This window comes from Perca fluviatilis, chromosome 15 (assembly GCF_010015445.1).
Source record: "Perca fluviatilis chromosome 15, GENO_Pfluv_1.0, whole genome shotgun sequence".
In the NCBI taxonomy this organism is placed as follows: domain Eukaryota; kingdom Metazoa; phylum Chordata; class Actinopteri; order Perciformes; family Percidae; genus Perca; species Perca fluviatilis.
This window is the reverse complement of record NC_053126.1, coordinates 22435617-22458282: the sequence shown is the minus strand read 5'-3', so window position 1 is coordinate 22458282 and position 22666 is coordinate 22435617. Positions and strand designations below refer to the sequence as shown.

Genomic DNA, 22666 nt, shown 5'->3' with positions numbered 1-22666 from the left:
AATCTGAATCAGTGGAGAGACTGATGCCGAACAAGTTAGCTTGGACAGAATAGGAGAAATTTTACTCCAAAATGTGTGTTAACTTCATGTCCATCTTAACAGGCTTGCTAATGTTAGCCTAACATGCATTCAATAATTCCTGTTTTTTTTTTAGAGTTGGAGGTGTGTGAACTACTCTTCTTCACTGTGAGGATGGGACAGTTACATCTCAACATAGACTGGCTGCTTCTTAAACCACAATGTCTCATTTTCTATTTCTACACGTGTTAAATACATTATGGGACATGTGTAGACACTTTGGAGTTGTTTAAGGGCAGTTAGGGAAAAAGTATCAAAATCGATGCGGCACAATCAGAGATATCATCTATTCCATTCCATACATTCTTCTTCCTTGACAAAACTTGGCGCCTACATTACCCATAATGCAACGCAACCACCGACAGTTACGTAGCAGCAGCTAATGTAGCCTGGAGCCTCTAGCCTGCAGCAGAGATGAGAAGCAGCGACAAGGGTCTCACTTCTTTCTACCTCAGCACCAACAGATTTTAACACTTGTAGTCTTCAGTCTCAACCAGCGCTGACTCAAGTGACATCACTCGCGGACATTTATCAGACATCCAGCAGCTCCCTCTGGAGCAACTAAAGGCTTTATACCACTTTTGCACATGTACAGTAGTACACCTTTATTCGGATGTACTTCTTTTTAAAGTAATGCATCATGTGAAATTGATTACATTTTTTTTGCTATATTTGATAAAATACCACATTAGTTGCCAACTTTGACCCTGTTGACCCTAGATGTAGTATGTTGTACGCTCCCCCCTGCTGCAGCCTACAGTGGTTTGAAACTAGAAGTCAGAAAGTGTCCGTCTCCTCGTCTCCATCAGCGTTATTGAGGCCTCTCAGAGAGCCGAGCACTGCGTGACAGTGCTGGAGATTAAGCCCAGCCAATTAGGCTATGTTTGACTTAGCGCTCTGAGCGGTTGTTCCCGTCCATATGTGCCAGAGAGGACGGTTATGATAACAGCTCTGGTAATGATTCTAACAATGCCAGAGCTCTGGCGAAGGCAGATCTCTCTTTAGAAAGAGCCGTCTCTCAGGCTGGGGATGACAGGGTCACGGGGTAGAGGCCTCACTCGGACCACCGATGCTCATCTGCATGCGCGCGTGCGTGTGTGTGTGTGTGTGTGTGTGTGTGGGGTGTGGGGGGTGTCTTTTAACCTCTTCCTAGGCTGTGATTGGAGGAGAAGGCCGCAGTGCTCCCAGTGGCTTGCCAATTAGGACACTCACATCCATAAATATTTCAGCCTCCTTCTTATATAGGTCAGGCCTCTCTCGATCGTTGTCTCTCACGCTCTGCCTCTCTTCACCATCACACCCGGAATATTTCATGTCAGGAGTTGTGCAGTTCCTGTTGGATTGAAAGAGAGACCTGACAATTTACTAAGCTGTTTAAAAAGGGTGCATGAAGAGGTCACACAGGACATCTTGGTGGGTGTCTCCGTATTAAACCCCTGTGATGTATTTTTATAGCTGCCCATCTCCATTTCATGGACACACACACACACCTGGTATTTCCATAATGAGGAGTTACACGGCGCCTCTGGGTGGCCAAAGACAGGGAAAAGCTGCCTCTGCTCTCACATGCAGGAGAGGGAGAGGGGGGGTTAGTTATGCAACAGAACTGATGTCACTTCAGGTGAAGGGCCTGGCGGAAGCGACATCACCGGGGAGCTCGCCAGTCCAAAATCGAGGGGACACAATGGTGATGTCATCAAAGAGCGTAGAGAGGAGGAGGGGGATATTTGGTGCTGAGCGGAAAAAACACAAATCTGACTATATTCTGCTAAACATGCACCCCCGCTTCATCAAACACACACACACACACACACACACACACACATATCTGTAGCTTCTCCTTGTTTGTGTGTCTGTTCCGTGTGCTCTCCAAATAGCAAGGCAGTTTGCACATCCACACAGGGTTATATAAGCCAGCTGAGGCACACTAAAGCGCCAGTGGGTTTTTAGATCATGCCGTGTTGGAGCTCCCATCATCCACTGCTCTACTGGGCGCTAAGCAGCTGAGAGAGAAGAAAGAGGGGAAGAAAACGCCCCGTTATGCAAGCTACTAATGCTAAACTGAAAGACATCAATTCACTGTAATATAGAGACGAGGATCACATGAGGGGAGGAGGGGTGTGTCTGGATGCATGCTAGTGCATACATCATCATTGTCACCATTGTCAGTGGATTGAAAAATAATAGCAACAAAAATAACTACTTCGGTAATCTATTAATCGTTCAAGTCATTTTTCTGGTTCCAGCTGCTTTTCTTTGATTTATGTGAGAATAACTGAAATATCTTAAGATTTTGGACTGCATTCATTCACCTTTTGCTTTAGAAAATTGTGGTGGACATTCTTTGCAAGATTTTATAGACCAAACAATGAGTCGAGAAAATTACCCATACTATAAAGCAGATTTATTGATAGATAATAATTGTTAGTTTCTGCCCTAGGGCTGCAACTTCTGATTATTTTCGTTATAGGCTATAAAGAATTCTGGAGTCTATAAAATGTCAAACAGCAGTCACAACTTCCCTGAGTCCAAGGTGTCATCTTCAAATGACTTGTTTTGTTCCAACAACCGTCCAAATACCAAATATATTTACATAACAAATATATTAAACCGAGTAAAGCAAAAAAAATCCTCACATTTGAGTGGCAGGAACCAAAATATTGTCATGTTTTCACTATTTTTGCGTGAAAAATGACTGAGACGATTAATCGATTTTTCAGCTGTAAAATAAAAACTGTGTGCAGAACCTCTTCTATCATTTAAATGATGGTTAATTTAACGGAACTTCTTGTTTTATGGTTTTTATTAAGGTGCGTGTGTGCGTTTCTTCTGGCCACAACATATTCTGCTGCTTCAGGCTGCATATTTGCTTGTTGTCAGATCACAAAGCACTTCAGCCCACTGAAAAGATTCCCCCACTCTTGCAGTGTGTCCCACTTCCATACTATAAACATACTTTTAAGTATGCACTATATTCTGATGCAGTATTTTTACCCACTCAATTAACTTTCTTATGAACTTTCCCGGGTGTTACTGCCCCGAGCCAGCGTTAATCCCTGCCTCTGGTGTTTGCAGGCATTCATCTGAGAGTATTCGCTGACATTGGTGACAGAAGGGCAGGCCTGTCACAGCCTGTGTCACCCCGAGGCCTCGCGGCAGTCTGGACACTGGCCTGAACTGGCTTTGGTGCGCCCAATAAAATCAATGGGTCAGGGGCAGGACATGTATGGTCTTGTAGGGCAGAGCAAGGGGGTGGCAGCAACACTGGCTGGCCGACCACTGCAGAGTCTCTTGTAGCGGTTTGTATACGAGGGGTATGTTAACATCCAGCCCGCGCCCCTTGTGTTTGCTTTATCAGGTTTATTCCTGTCAGTTGACAGCGGTGACATTGAGCATCCTGTTCCTCTCGCGGTATCCAAGGCAACAAATAAGGACTATATCGACTGATATATAAAAACACAGTACACAGACATGGGCCAATAAATTAAAAGCCAATCATTTTTTGTCCTGGTTGACCGAGTGAGTGCTAGCACTCTAACTTTATATCTTGTTAACGGGGAATAGAGAGAGACGGCGCAGCTTGTAAAACACAGAGGTGAGAGAGTGTGTGTGTCCTCATATTAAAGCAGGATTATAGAATATACAGTGTTCAACTGTCACTGGAGCATCATCAAAAGACGGCCGCACCCTCTCAGATCAGTTTTTTCCATTTATTCATCAGATGTAACAGTCTGAAAATCCCCACCGCTGTGAAAGAAAACAACAAATTATATGCTTGTGTCCATTTTATTCTCCAAACATGAAGCAGTAGAGAGTTGGCTTTGTCCATTTGTGCAAAAGATATCAAAATAAGAATAGTTTTAGTGTCGCATAAAGAAAAAACAACTGGCGTACACAACAGATTCTGTATGAGATACATCATGGAAATATGCTTTGTGTGCATATTTCTAGGTCACAGATTTTGATTCACTCCTGGTGTGTCTGCACTGTAGCAGATAATTAGAATACTTTTGTGCCATTCAGTCTCTAATTGTTGTTTTTTAACCCTTTGTGGTTGAGTGTGCTGCTATAGGAGGATGCTACTGATCCGTTTCTCAAACATGGATTCAATGGGACAAAAACTGTATGACTTCAGTTTTTTACAATGACGTATCATTATCAGGGAATATAAATGATCACAATATTTATTTTGTCCACATCCAACCTTCATATTTTTTATTTCTGAGTCTAGTTTGATGTATGCTTTAAGAGCATGTTGAGCAGAACAATCGTGTTTATCAGTTTTCCATAATCGTTATATTGGTGTAACCAAAAGATAAAACCTGTGCTAATGTCGCTCAGTGTGGCGTTCACTGACCTGCTGATGTGTGATGTTGGCCACGCATGGCTCTGGCTGTCACGCAGAAGTTCCGGCATGATCTGTGGAGACATCAGCAGAGGAGTGGAGGGTAATTACAGTAATTGAAGTGTGTTCTGTGGAGGGAACTTTAATTGTCTGAGCGAGTCTGTCATGTGAAGAGATTTCAGTGTAAGGGGAGCTCTCCAACCGTGTTCCACTGACCTGTCTCTGTGTGTGGGTGTGTGTGTGTGTTTGTGTGTTTGTGTGTGTGTGTGTGTGTGTGTGTGTGTGTGTGTGTGTGTGTGTGTGTGTGTGTGTGTGTGTGTGTGTGTGTGTGTGTGTGTGTGTGTGTGTGTGTGTGTGTGTGTGCGTGCGCTGTGACAGCAGTAGTCAGTGGGAGGACTTCAGGGCTCTAATGGTGTAGCTCTGTGTATGTGCAGGGATCATCCATGTACATCCAGTGTTGGCAAAAGTATTAAAATCCTTTACTTAAGTAGAAATACTAATACCACACTTTTATTAAAAGTAAAAGTACTCATTGCGCAGTAAGACATTCCCTGTTAGTGTTTTACTCTGATGGATTAACATTACTGCTGCATTAATGTATATGTTGCATTTTACTGCTGTAGATGTTTGAGGTTGTGCTAATTTGAAATCCTTTATATACTGTTGGGTGGTTTAATCCACAGCAGTGCATCATATTCTATAAGATCATCATATGTGTGTAGCGTGGCTGTCCTGTGAGAACCACGTATCTCTAAAAAGTTAACTGTTCATGGTGTCAGAAAAACAGCCCTGTTTCCAGCTTTGTGACGATGCATTTCCCCACTGATCCAAGAGGCTTTTTTAAATACTTTATTTAGCTTAAAAAGTAGGAGAATTTTCAGGAACACTTCATCCTTGAGTTCATCACAAAAATTCAACAATAACACATCTGGAGATACGTGGTTTTCACTGGACAGGAAGGGGATGAAAAACTGTCATCTGAAAGGAACTAAAGCTGTCAGACAAATGTAGTGGAGTACAGTACAAAGTACAATATTTACCTCTGAGATGTAGTGCAGTAGAAGTATAAAATTGAAACTTTCAAGTAAAGTAAAAGTCTGATTTGCACTTAAGTGCAGTACTTGAGTAAATGTACTTAGTTACTTAAATGATTAACAGATTATCAAAAATAGTTTGGAAGATTAATTTTATGTTGAATGGAGTCGTTTCAGCTACATTTACACAATCTGTTGATTATTGTGTCTCTTCTCTGTCACTTGGAGGGGATTTTTATAAACATTTTAAATAAATGAGTGGGTTTCCATTAGAAGTTATGGGAAATGGATAAAGGACATGACTAACAAAGAAACTGCAAAAAAGAATAATCAAGACAACATAAATTAGTGTAAATACAAACAAACAGACACAAAATAACTTGTTAATGAATTCCCAGAAGCGTCTTAAAAATGTCAAATCTGAACATCTTGGCTCTCACTCTTGTTAAATGCCAGCGAGTGGGACTTTGCATTTCTGTTCTAATCAATTCAAAGTCAAATTGCATTCTGCCTGCGCGGTGTGTTGTCAGGACACATAAGCTTTTAGATGCAAGCTGAACGCTGCGTAAGCATTCTCACAAATTTTGAATTTAGCCACCAAAGCTAATTTCCTTTGTTTATGCACACTGATTCAAACATTTCAACGCACTCGGCAGCCTCTCCCACGATGTTTTGTGGATGTTTGATGCCAGGGTTGATAGGAGGGAAAGTTGGGAGGGGGGAGAGTTGGGGTCGAGGGGCAACAAGCCTCTTGGACAGGACGAGGACGATGCAAGGGCTCAGTATTGAGGAAGAGGAGGAGGAGGAGGAGGTGTGGAGGGGATTAATAAGCGTTTGTAGTATTAAATCAATGTGCCTGGGAGCTGAGGCACCTGATTAGCATGACCCTGTCCTGCACATCAGCACATTCTGGGCTGGGGGAGGCTGATTAAGAGCCAATGCTAATTTCCTCTCAGCCCTGTCAATGAAAGAGAGAAGGAGAGCAAGTAAGAAAGACAGAACGGGAAGGACGGAGGGTGCAGAGAGACGGCTTTGTGAAGAGAATAGTGTGCATGTTTATTCACATGTACGGAACATTGTGTGTTTGTGTGTGTGTGTGTGTGTGTGTGTGTGTGTGTTGTCACTATTTGTGCACATGTACTAAGTTATGTTCATGGATGTCAGTGGAATATAAAAAGATGGGGCACAAGCTATAATTTGCCAAAAATGGGTTCAAACGTGACCTTGTATTTTCTTTCATTCTAATAGAAAGCAAAGATCCAAACAGCTCTGGAGGTGTCATGGACAAAAAAAAAAAAACATCCAGTGGGCGATTTAGTAACTTGTGGTCTTGATTTAGGCAAACTTAACACTTATATACACCATTAGTCTTGTCTTGTGTTTCCCGTTCACACTATCACTACAGCTCCATCTGCTCTAATACCGTTTGAGATATGTGGATAAACAAAGTTTTGGTTAAATACAATGTTGTTATCTTAGAGATCCCTTAAAGATATTCGACAGGATAATCAACTGTTTCCTGATTATTATTATTATTTTATAATACGGCCTATGTCATTTATTCCATAAAAAAATGTCCACTAATTTTACTCAAGTACTGTACTCAGTTTTAAAGGTCCCATGACATGGTGCTCTTTGGATGCTTTTCTATAGGCCTTAGTGGTCCCCTAATACTGTATCTGAAGTCTCTTTCCTGAAATTCAGCCTTGGTGCAGAATTACAGCCACTAGAGCCAGTCCCACAATGAGCTTTCCTTAGGATGTGCCATTTCTGTGTCTGTAGCTATTGAGGAGGAGAGAAAGGGGGGGAGAAGGAGGAGGGTGGGGGTGGGGCCTTGACCTATGACCTCATAAGGAGCAAGATTCCAGATCGGCCCATCTGAGCTTTCATATTCTCAAAGGCAGAGCAGGATACCCAGGGCTCGGTTTAGACCTATCGCCATTTCTAGCCACTGGGGGAACATAGGCAGGCTGGGGGAACTCATATTAATGTTAAAAAACCTCATAGAGTGAAATTTTCATGCAATGGGACCTTTAAGATACATGTATCTTACTTGAGTATTTCCATTATATGGTATTTCATACTTGGTTTCGACTTTAGTTACTTTGCAGATTTAGATTATGCAAAATATAATCAACTAAGACATCAGCTTGTTTATGAAGTAGTTAAAATGACCTCCACCAGCTGCAACAATAAAGTGATGAAACATAATAATCAATAATCATAATCCAATAATAGTGCTTTCCGAAATGGGCCATTCTGCATTATGAGTACTTTACTTTTGGTACTTTCATTGATGCTTATAAGGGACTGTTCGTTATTTATTTAAGGGGCCACTGGAGGAGTTTTGGGACCTTTAGACAAAATAGACATGACCCTGCCCTCGCCAGTAATAATTTTTCTATGACTCTCCAGAACAATTTGAAAAAAAAAGGCATAACCCTCCCCAACAATTTATTGATACCTTCTGTACTGGTTTGCACTTGGCAAAGATATACAGATTCCCATTGTTTTTTTTACAGCCATGACATACATGACTAAGCCTCTGCTTTCTCATCTGACACATCACACTCCTCTGTTATGGTGTGGTGGCCATTTCAGTAGATTTACTCACTAAAATAGTTGTGGAAACACAATAAGCATGGAAACTAAATGCACACTTCCTGCATTACTTAAAATACTAAGTTACTCCTCTAGTAAACTAGTATTCACATGAAATAAAACATTGAGACCATTCAGCAAAGCACTCTGGGTAACATTCAACACACAAACTGGTTGCTATGGACTCGTCACTAGGCTTCCTCCACTTCACCGTTTAAACAAAGTGGAAAGTAAGTCCAAATCTACACAAAACCCGCAATCAATTAAGCTGACATCAAATGTATACATGGCATTTAGGAAACCTTTATTGCAACCTTGGCACGGTAAGATGTCCAGACTAGCAACAGTCATTTTCGTTTTTTGCGTCCTGCTTTTTTTTACTAAAGCAGTATATGAAATCAGATGTATTACCTACCACCATTTAGTTGTTTTGTGTTATTTAAGATACGTATAAAATATCTTTTCGTGCCAGACGTAATTATTCCACTCATTTTTTAAATAATGCAATTACCCGTTTCAGCCACCAGGGGGACAGTGCTCCCCCCTGCCCCACAGCAAACTCATGGGTCAGACCCATCTGGTAGCGAAGGAGGGCCAAGACTGAGAGCTACATGAAAGAAATATGCACCAAACAAGCCACTTTGAAATTTTGCGGTTTCTATGAATACAAAACTTGGGTGACCCCCCCCATGCTCTAAAATTTTTTGGATGACCATCCCCTCAACAAAGAATAAAAAGACATGACCCTCCCCTATTTTCCTCCGGTGGTCCATTCCATAAATACCGAACGGTCCCTAAAGATTTTATTTTTTGTAATGTTTTTCTAACAGTATTTCTACACTGTAGTATTGATAGTTTTACTTACAGTAAGTATAAGTAAAAAGATCAGTACTACTTCACCCATTGGTGGATTGACTCTTCTGCTCCCTCGTGTGTTTGTTTCCTGGTGTTCTGGGAAATTAAAGCAACAGCGTGAGTCTCGGTTGCAGTGCATGATTCAACATCCAGATTATTTACCATAATGTTACTCAAGTTGCATGAGTGAAGCCACAGTGGCGTTGAGGAGGACTAGCTGCTGCAGAAACCCAGCCACGCGGCCTGCATGGGTGTTGAGTCTCATTAAGTTGTTTGTCAGCCAGCGCTGAAGAGTGCCAGCGCTCAGACACCAGCCTGAGCTGCAGCCGTGCCAATCAATACAGTACACACAGTAGCCACTATCACCCTGTGTCTCTGGGAGCAGGTTGGCACGCATGCTGGCAGGACGACAGGTGGGGGCAGGGCAAACCGGCTTCCGTCACTCAGCTCCTCCTACCCTGGTGCAGCTACCAACAGGCCAGGCGGAGCGAGACACCGCCTGTCCTATCGTACTGTACAGAGCTGCAGAAAAAGACTAAATGCAGCCAGTGTTACTCAGTGTTGGGGGGTTGCAGTATTCACATTCTTGTCAATAGTTAGATGAAAAGGTCGATACCACTCTATCACCACACTATCTGTACGGGAAATATGGGAAACAGCTAGCCTGGCTCTGTCCAGAAGTTAACACAAATCCACCTACGAGCACCTCTAAAGCTCACTAATTAACACTTTATTTATTTGTTTGTTTAATTTGTAGTAAAATCTAAGTATATAAGTGAAACGCTGTGTTATTAACGGTGGGCTAGCATTGCTAGCTTTTCCCAATATGTTAACTATTCCTTTAATATATGATTTATTGCTCATTTCAAAAGTAACCTCATCACTGTATTGTATTGTGACATTCCTCGTTAGTTTGAAGAGGATTTAATGTGCCTTTTTTTCAAAATGATCAACAGAGAGGTGATTTAAATAGATCACAAAATACTTTCACCTTTAATAGGATGCACCTAATTCTCCCATCCTCTCTTACTTCCTCAGGGGTAACTCCTCGCCTATTCCTACATGTGTATTTGAAGGATCGGGGAAACCAAATACTGACAATATTCAGTGTTCTTGCTCAATAAAATCTAAGTAAATGAGATTTCCTCCCATCTGGGTAAACTTGTGTGCCAGTTCTCATTTTGGCTACTGACAGGAAAACAGCCAATGATAGTGGTGGTAAATAGAAAGTGCCAATCATCACGAGGCAAACAGTAGGAACAGAAATCAGTTAAGAGTTGGAGAAAGGTGCAATTTTGTTTTTCTTTGGCTTCAAAGATTCAGTCTCATTTGAATTGAACTTTGATGCACCTTCTGGTATTTATACTATAAATGTAAATGTAGCTAAACTATGTTCTGTCAGTAAAAAGATGTGTGAAGTTAGATTTAACTTACGCTGCCTGTCAAGCTTTCCACTCTAGCATGACACATATGCAGTAAATCCAACATAAGTTTAGCTGGAGTTGGAAATGAAGTGTCACGGCTGGTGTAAACGGGGCAACAGGGAAAGGACCCAAATGCAGTCAATGCAGGCAGACTGATACAGTTTAGGGATATAATGTAAAAACTGGAGGTACATAAGCTTACAGATTAATGAGGCAGGAAGGGTCAAAACCGCGGGCAGGTGGAAAATCCAAATTCCAAAAACATCAGGCAGAGGTTCAAAACCATTAGTTCACACACTTCAGCTTTCAGCAGCTAGATGGCAAAGACAAGAAGTGACAAAGCATCTTTGACGATCTGAGGCTGTGCAGGGCTGATGAGGAAAGTGGGAACAGATGAGCAAGTGGGCGGGATCTGGGACTGGAGGGAAAGGGGTCACTGCAGGGCCGGAGGGAGTGGCTGGATGTGGGAGTGAGCAGTGTTTAGTGGTAGCATCTTAGCTCCCATACAGCGGATGTTCCAGTCCTAAATAGGTATTTTTCTAATGTAACCTGTAACCCTACAAAATAAAGTACTTTGGCTAGTTGGCTAATAGCATCCTCCTTGCCTTTGTAAGTAATGCAAGCAGTTCTCAATTCTCATTGGCTACCCGCCATTGAGACAGGTAGATTGACAGTTTCACCCACCAATGGCACAATTCCCCACATTTGGTGCGCGGGCGGGTCTTAATTTCACTTTTGCTCATGTTTTTTTTTGATTTTGGAAGGGCTAAATAAAAGACAGCACCCTCCAAACTCTTGAGTTACTGAGTATCTCTATTATTTAAGCCCCATACACACAGTTTCAGTGCTTGACAGGCCTTGCTGTGTTACAGTTGCCAAGCTAAGATCGGACAATCACAGCTCGGAAAAGGGGTTTAGCAAAGGCCGACGATTCGCATTAGCTCTACATGTTGAAACACAGTGTAATGTGTAACCAGCCGAGTGCAGAGCTGGTGTTCAGCCCCAGAAACACTCTTTAATTGGGTGTCACATGAATGTGGGTGTCATGGGGGGAAGAAACAGAAGATGCACCACTCTCTGTGTTCGCAACCTCGACCCAAATCAAAACGCAGACCTTAGTGCTAATCACAGGGCTCCCTGGAGCATCCTTTCATGTGGGCCGAGGCGAGGGCTTCAGAAACACAAGATGCTGCGGAGGTCGCCGCTGTCATTAGCTATTAGCACCGAGGTCAAAGCTTTCATTTGGATGGGGTCGTTGTTTTCTTTATAGCGTTTTAACGCACAGGAGCGTTGCCACAACTCTTTCTCAGGACTGTAGCCGTCCCAGCAGCTCTAATATACGTATGCCATCCTGGCTGAGACAATGGGCGCTCACCTTTCTCTACAAGCTGTCAAGTTGTAACATGTAGGCTACAGATGAATATCCCCAAAGTTGTTGGAAATTCTTCATTAGGAATAATCCCTTGAGATGTACCATCTTGTTTTCAAAAGATGCACCATAAATACAGTTCTAATACATTTTACTTAAGGACCAACTTTATGGAGTATTTCTGCAGTGTTGTATTGGTACTTTTACTTCAGGAAATTATCTGAATACTTACTAAATACTAAAAGATATAGTTTGCCAAAAATGGGCCCAAATGTGACCTTGTTTTGTTTTATTTTATAATGATCAAACAAAAACAATGTTTTTTTTGTATTTATTAAGTTGCATACTAAGAGAAGCACAAATGCCCTGTGTTTATTAATGTATCACAGGCATAAAAAAAAACATGAAATTATAAATTCTTCAAATTATCCCCCACTACAAGACTAAAGTTAATGCAGGCTTCTTTTTTATATTTGAGCTTTTAGTTGGCGTTATCATTCATTTAATTTAGCATTAAAGTTTTCTTGAGCTGCTAAAACAAGTCAAATAAACCGAAGAAAAAAAAAATCACATTTCACTGCAGGTTTTGTGACACCTTCAATCTTTCAGAGGTGGTTGATATTATAAGCCAAAAGCTGATGTTTAATAAAAAGTCAGCTCGATTTATCTACAAATCAATATATTTGTCTCTGTGCAGGGCTGTTAAACACAGAGTAGCATGGACCTGTTTCTGCAATAACCCATCCACAGCAGAGACTTCCCTGTCTATCTGTCAGCCTGTCAGTCTCTCTGCCTGCCTCCCCCCGGGGTGCTGCTATGCTTAAACATCCCTCCAGGCAGGATCCAAAACTCTGACAGCCGCTCCTTAAAAGATGGGAAGTGAAGATGTGAAATCTCCTGAATGTGTTGAGGAAGGATTGATTTTAAATAGGTGGCCTCTCAGATAGAAGCAGCCTCGCTGCCTCGGGGCTTAGTTATTGTCCCGTCTTCCTCCAACAATTCCAATCGTCGGCCCGGCAACAAGCAGCCTCGGACATTGACACCCGGCAGTCTGAGCTTTATACGTGCGCTACGAGACACACTCAGAGTTGCATCCTGAAATAAAAAATCTGCAGCCAGGTAGAGCACGGTCAGACCAACCAAGGGGCAGCAAACCCGATCCCAGGGAAGGAACAGTACATGCTGGGAGGTCACTGTGAAGGAAATTCAATTCAATTCAATGCAATTTGATTTATAGTATCAAATCGTAACAAGAGTTATCTCAAGACACTTTACAGATAGAGTAGGTCTAGACCACAAAGACCCAACAATTCCAGTAATTCCCCCAAGAGCAAGCATTCAGTGGCGAGGAAAAACTCCCTTTTAGGGAGAAACCTCGGACAGACCCAGGCTCTTGGTAGGCGGTGTCTGACGGGGCTGGTTGGGGGTGTGATGAACAGGGGCAATAACAGTCACAATAAAGATAATGGAACTATGACTAGAAATAGTAGTTGCAGTAATTCATGGCGTAGCAGGGCACTGCAGGGCGTTACAGGGTGTAGCAGGGCGTAAATGTGCTGCTAAAACATGGATGTTAATACAGAGAATGCATCGGACCAGAGAAGCACTGCGGGCCAGCCGATCCTAGAAGCCATGCAAATGAGTTGGATTTGTTTTGCCCCGGAAAGCTCCAACATCACAAGAACCCATCACTGCTTTCAAGATTTCTCAGAAGCTCTCCAAACCTGAGGCACTCGTTCTGCAGAGACCAGCTGCCACACCGATTCTTATCTTTGGATTTAACACGGTTTTTTGAAAAGGGTTCAAATAATATGGGCTTTATAAGGTGGATGCTGCTATATGATCTTCATATAATTTCATATTGTTAATAGTCTGCAGTAGTATTTTTATACTGTGTATTGTGCTTTTTTAAGGGTGACCACCTTTTACTGCTCAGTGTTTCCACAGATAGCTCATTGGGAGGAAAATTAGAGTTTAGACTAACATGGGACACTATTGACAGTTATTTAGTGTTAACCGTTTATGGCAGTAGGATCCAGCATCTAAACAATTAGTTAACAAAAAAATGAATACATAATACATGCAATAATAATACTATTTTCTTGCAGGTTTGGCAGTTTTAGTTTTTTGCATGTTTGACTTAAAGGGACATTCTGGTGTTTTTCCAACAGGGTCTTATTCTCATATTTGTGGCCGTCATGTGATGGATCATATTTACACAAAGTAGGCTACAGCATGAGGCTGTGTAACATTGTGAAGGCTCAGCAACAACTTTAGGAACTAAAACAGACAGCTGTTAATTTGGACCAAAATGGACAAAATTAAACATGTTGCCAATACTATTTTTGGGCTAAATTATGACCACAATGAGATCAGATTTAGTGAATAAAACTATGCCTGTGAAGGTCAGCAACTTGGTGAAATAAAAAGGCAAAATCCCCTGATTGTAATCAGGTCTAAGTCAAACAAACAAGCTGGAATTACACAATCAAGTGTTAAAGTTTAAACAGTTTAAACCATTTTGTCTCTGCATTTGACTGCAAAAAAACCTCTCTGAGGTTTCTTAAACTTTGGTGTCACCTTGAGATCAGCCCCTCTGTCAACAATCAATACATTTAGTCTGGCCCTCTATTTCTCTTTTGTCTCTGCAAATGAAGCTGATGGATGAAAAAGAACCCCTGTGCCTTCTCCCAGGTAATGTGCTGTGAACAACCATGTCAATATCTTCAGGGTTGACGGGATGGAGGCACAGACGTGTGTGTGTGTGTGTGTGTGGGGGGGGAGATAGATTTAGGAAGAGTGATGCATTTAGAGAGGGACACAGGAGCAGGGTCAACTCTCAGGACAAGTTAATATTTAATTAACTAACCTCACCGGTAACACTAAACCCCACAATCCCCTCTGGTTGCGCATTGGTGAGAGAGGGGGGAGGGGGGAGGGGAAGCAGTGGTAGGACGAAACAACACTTTATATTTCAAATCGTCTTGTGCTTCGACTGAGTGTGAATTAAGAGAGATGGAGAGAGAAAAAAAGAGTGAAAGAAAAGATTTGCTGGGTGGCAAAGACGGCAAGATGATTGTGTGCAGCAGACAGCGACAGACGGATGAGAGAAAGATGGTGGACGGCGAATAACGGCATTAAAGTCTTCTTCATCACACAGAATGCAGCTCAGACGCCGGGGCTGTTTTCGTCAAGGTTCAAGAAAGTGATAAGCACATCATGATGCTGAATGATGACATGATGAGCACAGGTGGGACAGGGAGCAGACACATTAAGGTGTCGGGTCAAAAACACATTCATAAAGGGGCTCGCTAGTGATACAAAACGTTCTTCAGCTTCCATCCCATTATGCTAAAACAGATGGATCAGTCCGCGTTTATTGCTGAGTCGAGTTTAAAGGTTTTATACACAAAAACACACAAATGTGAAGATAGAATAATTAATTTATATAACAATTATTACACTATAACAAGTCATTCAAATAGTAATACTAAATAAAAAGTATGAAGGACCACAAGCGTCATGGTCATAGTTATAAAGCATTCAATTAATTGATATCTAATTGGACAATCAAATCAGGAATTGATGATAAATGAATATAAAACAATACATTTATAGGTTATTATAGCCCACATTACAAAATTGTTGGACATAATGATCATATGGATTATTTATTTCTAATGACGCAGCGTTTGGGATGAAAATAAAAAAAGTATTGTTTCAATTTATCCGTTTGTGTCCACTAAATGTTCTGCCAACCTGCCCATTAGAAAATGAAATATCTTGTGTGCAATCCTCTGAGAATCATGAATGTGCTGAGTACATTTCATGTTTATCTCTCCATTAGATTTTGTTAATTCTTGTGCACGATATTGCAAGTGAAAGGTTTTGACCTGATGGTGGCACAGGCGGAAAGGTCACAGGGTGACCGAAATAATTAGTATTCTGCCTCAGGGAGGGAGCGCAAAGAACCGTATGAAATTTCACACCAATGTGGTCAGTAGTTGAACCAAATGTTAGTCAAATAGATTGCTGTCACCAGCCTCAAGACCATTTCACATCATGCCCAAAAATGAATATATAGTCTGTATTCTTAATGGGTGCAATTTTCACACATGAACCTGAATATACAGAAACCTGTGAACTCCTCACGCTTCCTTCTGTACAGTAAGTATGAGAAGAATCTCTGTAGCTGTCATGTATGTCTAGATTTCTTTCCCTGCTGCCTAATTGCTATAAATGCCTCTGGACCAGCATTTAGATCATCATGGGACACCAAAATCTTTACCAAACAACACATGATGAATTTTTTCAATTCAATTTAATTTGAAGAAGTCACATAAGAAGCTAATCGTGGTCCAATATGCAATTTAGAGTGTGATGTTGGAACTTAAAAGACATAACAGTCAAGCTGGAAAGTGTTTTTAAATGTCTTACACTAGTGATGGGCGAAAATTAACAAACAAATCTTTTTTGAACGACTCTTTTTAAGTGTCCGGTATGTACCGGGTCAGCCTGTCGAACGTACCTAGCGCTTATGAGTCGCACTCATTCTGCCCATGCACTCGCTGTTATCGTAGGGTACTGTTGCAATCACCGTCTCGATGCAGTCATTTCTGTAACATCGTACTGATCTTACATAGCCTACCTACATTCAAATGGGATGCTGAATCAATGCATTAAAATGTTATCTTATGTAAAGTCGTACATGATGACTGGTAATGCATTGAAGAGTGTCACAGAGACGCTGCCTTATTTAAGACGGCATATTTTGAAATTACTATCAAATTTCAAAAGGTTTGATTTACATTCAACTCAAAGGAACCAATATTGTAAAAAGAATCGGTTTCACCCATCACTGTAAAACATGTCTCAACTTCATATTTTAACCATAATCATTTTTTCATTTTGTTTTCACATTTCACATTACAACATGGCTGGAGCAGGTTTTATTTAAAGGGGATGTTATAGGAGACAAAAAATGTTTAGTCTTTACGTGCTAGGGTTAAAGACACACACACACAAATACACACACACACACACAAGAGGCTGGATACCCGAACCGAGCCCGACGGGCCGGCCGGGTTCGGACAGATATTTATATATGATGTTTGGATTTGGGTCAGGCTCGGTCACATCAGCGCGATAAGGCATTGAACATTCAAAATTTAAAAAAGTTTATTATGTAGGTGCATGCCTGTGTTAACGTGCGCTTGTTGCCCCGTGTGCGCTGATGCGCTCATCTGTTGACATTTCCGAATGCCTTCCTACAGTTGCTTAATAAAAGCGGGCTTTCCACACAAACAAATGTATGTGTCATTAGTATGAGGAAAAAAATGAGATTTTAACTGTGGCTCGGGTCGGGTCGGTTCGGACATAAATATCTTAATGCCTGTTCGGGTTCGGTTACTGCTCTGTTGGATGCGGGCCAGGCTCGCACATAAAAATGCGTCCCGATCTGCACTCTAACACACACACACACACACACACACACACACACACACACACAGCTGGCCTTCCCATCGAAACAATGGAGCTAATTAATAATAATAATTAATAATTGTGTGAATAACATCTTCATGTTTGGATGCATGCAGCACAATAGCACATACAATATGAAACCGCGCACAGAGCCTTACCAGCCACTGGTCTTGCTGTGGTTGCTGTTGAGAGCCCAGTGGAGGGTAAGAAATGATCCAGCCAGCCGTGGCCACTGCTTGGTTGCTCTCTTCCACTGCAGCTGTTGACTGCTGCCTATCAGCCCGCCTGTGGGCTGAGGGTGGCTTGCCTACCGAGCCGGGAGCAACAAAGCCTTAGGGTATTGTGTGTGTGTTGGAGGGGGGGTGGAGGATAAGTAGAGGATAAGTGAATCCCTGTTAGAGAGAAGGGTTGGGGGGTGGGGGTGGGTAATGAATGGCAGCAGGTAGGCAGGCAGATGGCCCGCCAGGAGCCTCGGCGGGTCCCTGTGGAGGTGCAGGCGGCCGAGTTCAGCACAGAGCCACCCAGCCCGGCGTCAGCACTTTGGGGAGAAGGTGGGAAAGTGCTGAGGCGGCAGCCACGTGGGGAGATGAGGTGAAGTGGTGAAAATTTAACCAGCCTGATGAAAGTTTAAGTGTGCATGTTAAACAGGAGAGAGGGGGGAGAGATGGAGGGGAGGTAGAGTATGAAAGGATGGCTGGAGGTGACTGAAACAAATGGACAGATTGGGGGAGACTCATTGTTTCCCAACAACTGTCTGCTTCTTGAACTCAAATATAACTCTAATTTTACCTGACACCTGACGGCGCAGCTCTTTTCTGACCCTGGCTTGACCTCAAAAGTATACTGTACCTCTTCCCCTTTTTGCTTCTTGATAATTAGCTGCAAGGACGCTGTTTTGCTTCAAGGACCCGGGCTGCATCCCTCTGCCCCGCAATCCCAGCTCATATACAGTACACGCCAGAGCCCCGTAGCACTTCTGTTGACTGCCATTCACACAATGCTACATAAAGCAGCCAGTTAGCTCTGTGGTCTGCAGATAAGTGTGCATAGAGAGAGAGAGAGAGGGGGGCGGAGGGGGGAGTCAAGCGGTGTGATTACATAAGGTTGGGTAACAGGCTCACTGTGGGGATACACACTCACTAGACAGTGTTGATGGAGTCTTTCACAGGCCTGATGGGGTGTTGATTAGGATGTGCTCACACACAAAGAGCAGATGCTGAAATGGATTCTAATGTGCATTTCTCTCTTTGTTTCTTTACACTCATCGTTTCTTTCATCCCTGCACTCCCCGCTGCCATTTCCCCTCTTTCGTTGTTCCCCTGTTGGCTGTTCTTCTCATCACCAAAATTACATCCCATTCTCCCTTCACACTCCTTCCACCCTTTTTTTTCTGCCCTCCGCTGATTTGCAGGTGCGGTGCGAGCCTCCAGCATCTTCCCCATCCTTAGTGTCATCCTGCTCTTCATGGGAGGCCTGTGTATAGCTGCCAGTGAGTTCTACAAGTCACGCCACAACATCATCCTCAGCGCAGGAATCTTCTTTGTGTCTGCAGGTGAGGCGATCCACCTCTTGAAAGCGCCTCTTGTGTCTTTGAATTTGACCAGTTTTATTGAACAATGCCTGGTTGGTAGTGCCTTAGCCAAGTCAGTCCCTCCAGAAAAACGTGATTAAGCGATCGCATAATTCAATACATAATCAGCCAAAGTCCGCATATTTATGCGGGGGCCGCATTTTTTCAAATACGCTGCACTTTCGCCGCATAAATTGCAGATTTCCACGCAAAATATGCGGGGCTTGCATGATTTCATAATCCCCGCATTTTCGTTGCAAAAAAGTCAGATATATCTTAGCAGAAAGATTGAAAAATGTTGCGCTTACTTCACACAAGAGCAGCCATTTCCCCCTGTTGCCATGGGAACGTTATGAAGGGACGTAATTACGCAACATGAACATCATCGAAAAACAATTTTTTCATCAAACCGCAGTTTTTGCAAGTTCATTTTTTAAGAAAACGTGCCGCATAATCAAGGATTTTTGCGCGCAACAATCAAAAGAAAACACATTTTTCTGGAAGTACTGCCAAGTGGTTACAGTGTGTCCCACATAACTGCAACGTAGCTGGTTCGATTCCAGCTGTTGCTGCAGTTGCTTCTTGTCCCTTTCTCTCTCCCCCAGTTTCCTGTCTGCCTCTTCACTGTTAAACTATGTAATAAAAGAAAAAAATGAGAAATACATAATCCTAAAAAAACACTTTTTTAGCTTCCATGACCTCTTCCAGCAGTGGCTTTACAATAAAAGCCTTTCGTTGGTTCTAGAATAGCAGCTTACAAAATGACAACCAAAATGTATGAGCCGCAGTCATTTTAGATGAATTTCATGTTTCATGTTATCAAATTATTTTCTAACCTCACCATCATGTTAAATTTCCGTTAAATATGCAGCCGGCAACTGGTTAGCATGGCTCTGTCATAGTAAGAATAATCCACCTACCATCACCTCTAAAGCAGACTATTTTGTTTGCTTAATCCAAATAACGAAGTTTAGAGGGTTTAGTAGACGGATCTTGTTCCCCTTGGTGGTCTGTTGGATGTAGCTTAATGTTTACCATACAGACATGCAAGTCAAATGAATCCTCTCATCCAAATATAATGTCAAACTATTCCTTCATAAAGTTGTCATTACTCACTTCTTTTGTGATTAATATTATATCACAACAATAAATTAAAAAGGCCATGCACCGGTTGTCTCTTGTACTGCAGGGACAAGCAGTGTTGGGGAAGTTACTTTTAAAAGTAGTGCTTGCTCGTTACTTCTTAAAAAAGTAATCCGTTACTTTACTTAGTTACCCCCTATGGAAAGTAACTTTTTACGTTACTCGTTACTTTTACGTTACTTTTAAAAGTAGGCGTCTCTGGCAGAGACTTAAGTTAATTATACAAAAGCTATCTTTGACCATAAAGCTAATCTCTGGTTAATCAGTGAAGTGTCTGAACTACACTGCAGACTGGATTCTGTACTCACAGAGTGACGGCTGATTCATTATGAAAGAGTCCAGCGCGGGTTGAATGGTCGCCAGGTTAGTGTATGTAATGTCTGTATCGACTTGTACCGGTCGCGTAGCCACGATGGTCCGTGCGTTGTCATAGACACATGCAGCCTCTTTTCTGGAAATCCTTGTGTGTCTGTGCAACCGACACAAGTCCACAGTGGTCCGCTGCGTGTATGTATGAGGTCATCTCCACCGCATCCATCTGTGAGGTTGTCAGCTTTGTGTCATGCTGTTCTCAGAGCACCGTCCAGCAAAAAGCCACGAAGCTTAAAACGCTCTCAAAAGTTAGCTTTGGCTGCTTCTCGCTTGCCATGATTGCTCTGCCACCAGCCTCTGTCACGTAGGCTACCATGTGGAGCTTGTGAGAAGGCAGTGTCGCTGTCAAATCTGTCCCTGGGAAAAGTAACAAAGTGAAAAAGGAACTACGTTTCATTACCACATTTTCAGTAGTAGCGTTACTGTAACGCGTTACAGTAACGTTACGCACAACACTGGCGACAAGTCACTTCTTCTATTCTTCCTTATCTTGTCCTCTTTTCTTTTCTCTTGATCTTGTTGCTGGGCTAAAGTCATCCATTGGGACTCATCTCTAAAAATACGGTGTCCCTGACACACTTTCCCTACGATCCATCTTCCTAGATCAAACATTTCTCCATATGTGACTTAACTAAACAAGTCAAAGTATATACTGTATGTGGATGTATGATGGGATGTGATGATTATGTTATATACTGTCCCAAATGATCTGCATCAAGAACGGAAGCCGCCTTTTTTCTCGCTGCAAGGGCAAAGATTAGGAGTCTCAGATCAGTCATGTTGGATGGAGAGTTGGACAAGATTAGTACACTGTGTACAGTGCATGAATCAGAACATATTTGGTATGATACTGCATTAAGTTAAGCATACACTAAGAATAACTCGGCCTGTGAGCTCATCCTGACTGATACTTTGTGTCTTGTTTTCTTTGTCCTTTTCCCCATGAACCCATTACCCATAACCCATCTCTCTCCATTCTGCACCTCCCAACCCTTCAGGCCTGAGCAACATCATCGGGATCATCGTGTACATATCAGCCAACGCGGGGGACCCTTCAAAAAGCGACTCGAAGAAGAACAGCTACTCTTACGGCTGGTCCTTCTACTTTGGTGCCCTCTCCTTCATCATGGCTGAGATGGTGGGCGTTTTGGCTGTGCACATGTTCATCGACCGCCATCGACAGCTCCGAATAGGGGCGCGCGCAGCCGACTACCTCCAAGGCTCGGCCATAACACGAATCCCCAGCTATCGCTACCGATACAGACGTCGCTCGCGCTCCTCCTCCCGCTCCACAGACCCGTCCCACTCCCGCGACACCTCGCCGGTGGGCCTCAAGGGCTTCAGCGCGCTGCCATCCACGGAGATCTCCATGTACACGCTGCCCCGGGACACCCTCAAGTCCTCCGGCACGCCCACCGCCACCTACAACTCTGAGAGGGACCACGGCTTCCTGCAAGTCCACAATTGCATCCAGAAGGACCTGAAAGACTCGAGCCAGACCAACACAGCCAACCGCCGCACTACGCCAGTATGAGGGATTCGACACAGGCCAGGGCAGCCCGGCGGAGACCAGGAGACACGGGAACCCCTGTGGGCGCAGTACGTCCCAGGAGAAGATGGATTTCCATGTTTATAGACATTTGTTCTTTTTGTTCAGCTGCATGACTTTTCCATTACCATTGTTGAGAGAGTTTCAACAAGTCTGCTGTGTTCCTGGATTGAATAGCAGAACAGTGAGAATGGGTCAGGGTGTCCAGAGAGAGTGAGAGCTGTCATTTATTTGCGCAGGGTTTGTTTATGAGGTCTGGGGCACTAAAAGGCAGGGTGGGAGAGTCTGGGCATTTATGAGATATAGATTTCATGATTTCATAGCCCTTTGGTTTGACAGTTTTGCCTCGCAAGTTTGGTTGGAGCAACAGGTCAAGCTCCCCCTCGGCAGGCCCACCAATCAGATTCACACCTCTTTTATTTATAGACTCATTTTTTTTTTTTTTGCATTAAAACTGTGAATTGTTACAGTTTGGGATTCAGTAAGAATTAGCCCAATCTGTAATCTCTAACAAAGGTACTATATATATATATATATATATATATATATATATATATATATATATATAAATAACTTTTATAAATAAATTATTACGTTAATAATCAAGAGTTACAGACTTTACCGAAGCAAAAAAGAAGAAAAACCAAGTTAACTAAACCAAGTGCTGTTGGTATGAGAAAAGACTCTTTTAGTATCTGTTCGTTTGAAGGTTGAGAACAAGAGAAGGTGCTGTAGGTAGTAGCAGTACACGGCGACTGACGCCACCAAAGGCAGATGCAGACAGTCAACAGTAGAATAATATCTATTCTTTTAACAGAACCTTCTCGTCTTTTTCTCAGTCTCTG

General features: G+C 42.6%; 1 protein-coding gene and 1 long non-coding RNA gene across 2 annotated transcripts in view; one reads left to right on the top strand and one right to left on the bottom strand.

Annotated features, from left to right (window-relative positions):
• cacng2a (calcium channel, voltage-dependent, gamma subunit 2a) overlaps positions 1-22340 on the top strand; it is a 69148-nt gene extending 46808 nt beyond the window's left edge. Inside the window, exons 3-4 of the mRNA XM_039825558.1 lie at positions 18599-18739; positions 21271-22340. Of these exons, the coding sequence (XP_039681492.1) occupies positions 18599-18739; positions 21271-21806 (677 nt within the window). The 3' untranslated portion in view covers positions 21807-22340. The remainder of the gene's footprint in view (positions 1-18598; positions 18740-21270) is intronic.
• On the bottom strand, positions 3591-10647 carry LOC120574998. The gene is made up of 3 exons (XR_005641940.1): positions 10540-10647; positions 4436-4497; positions 3591-3825 (listed from the first exon to the last, which is right to left on the bottom strand). It is a non-coding gene; the product is annotated as an uncharacterized LOC120574998 (long non-coding RNA).
• Positions 22341-22666: the final 326 nt, after the last annotated feature.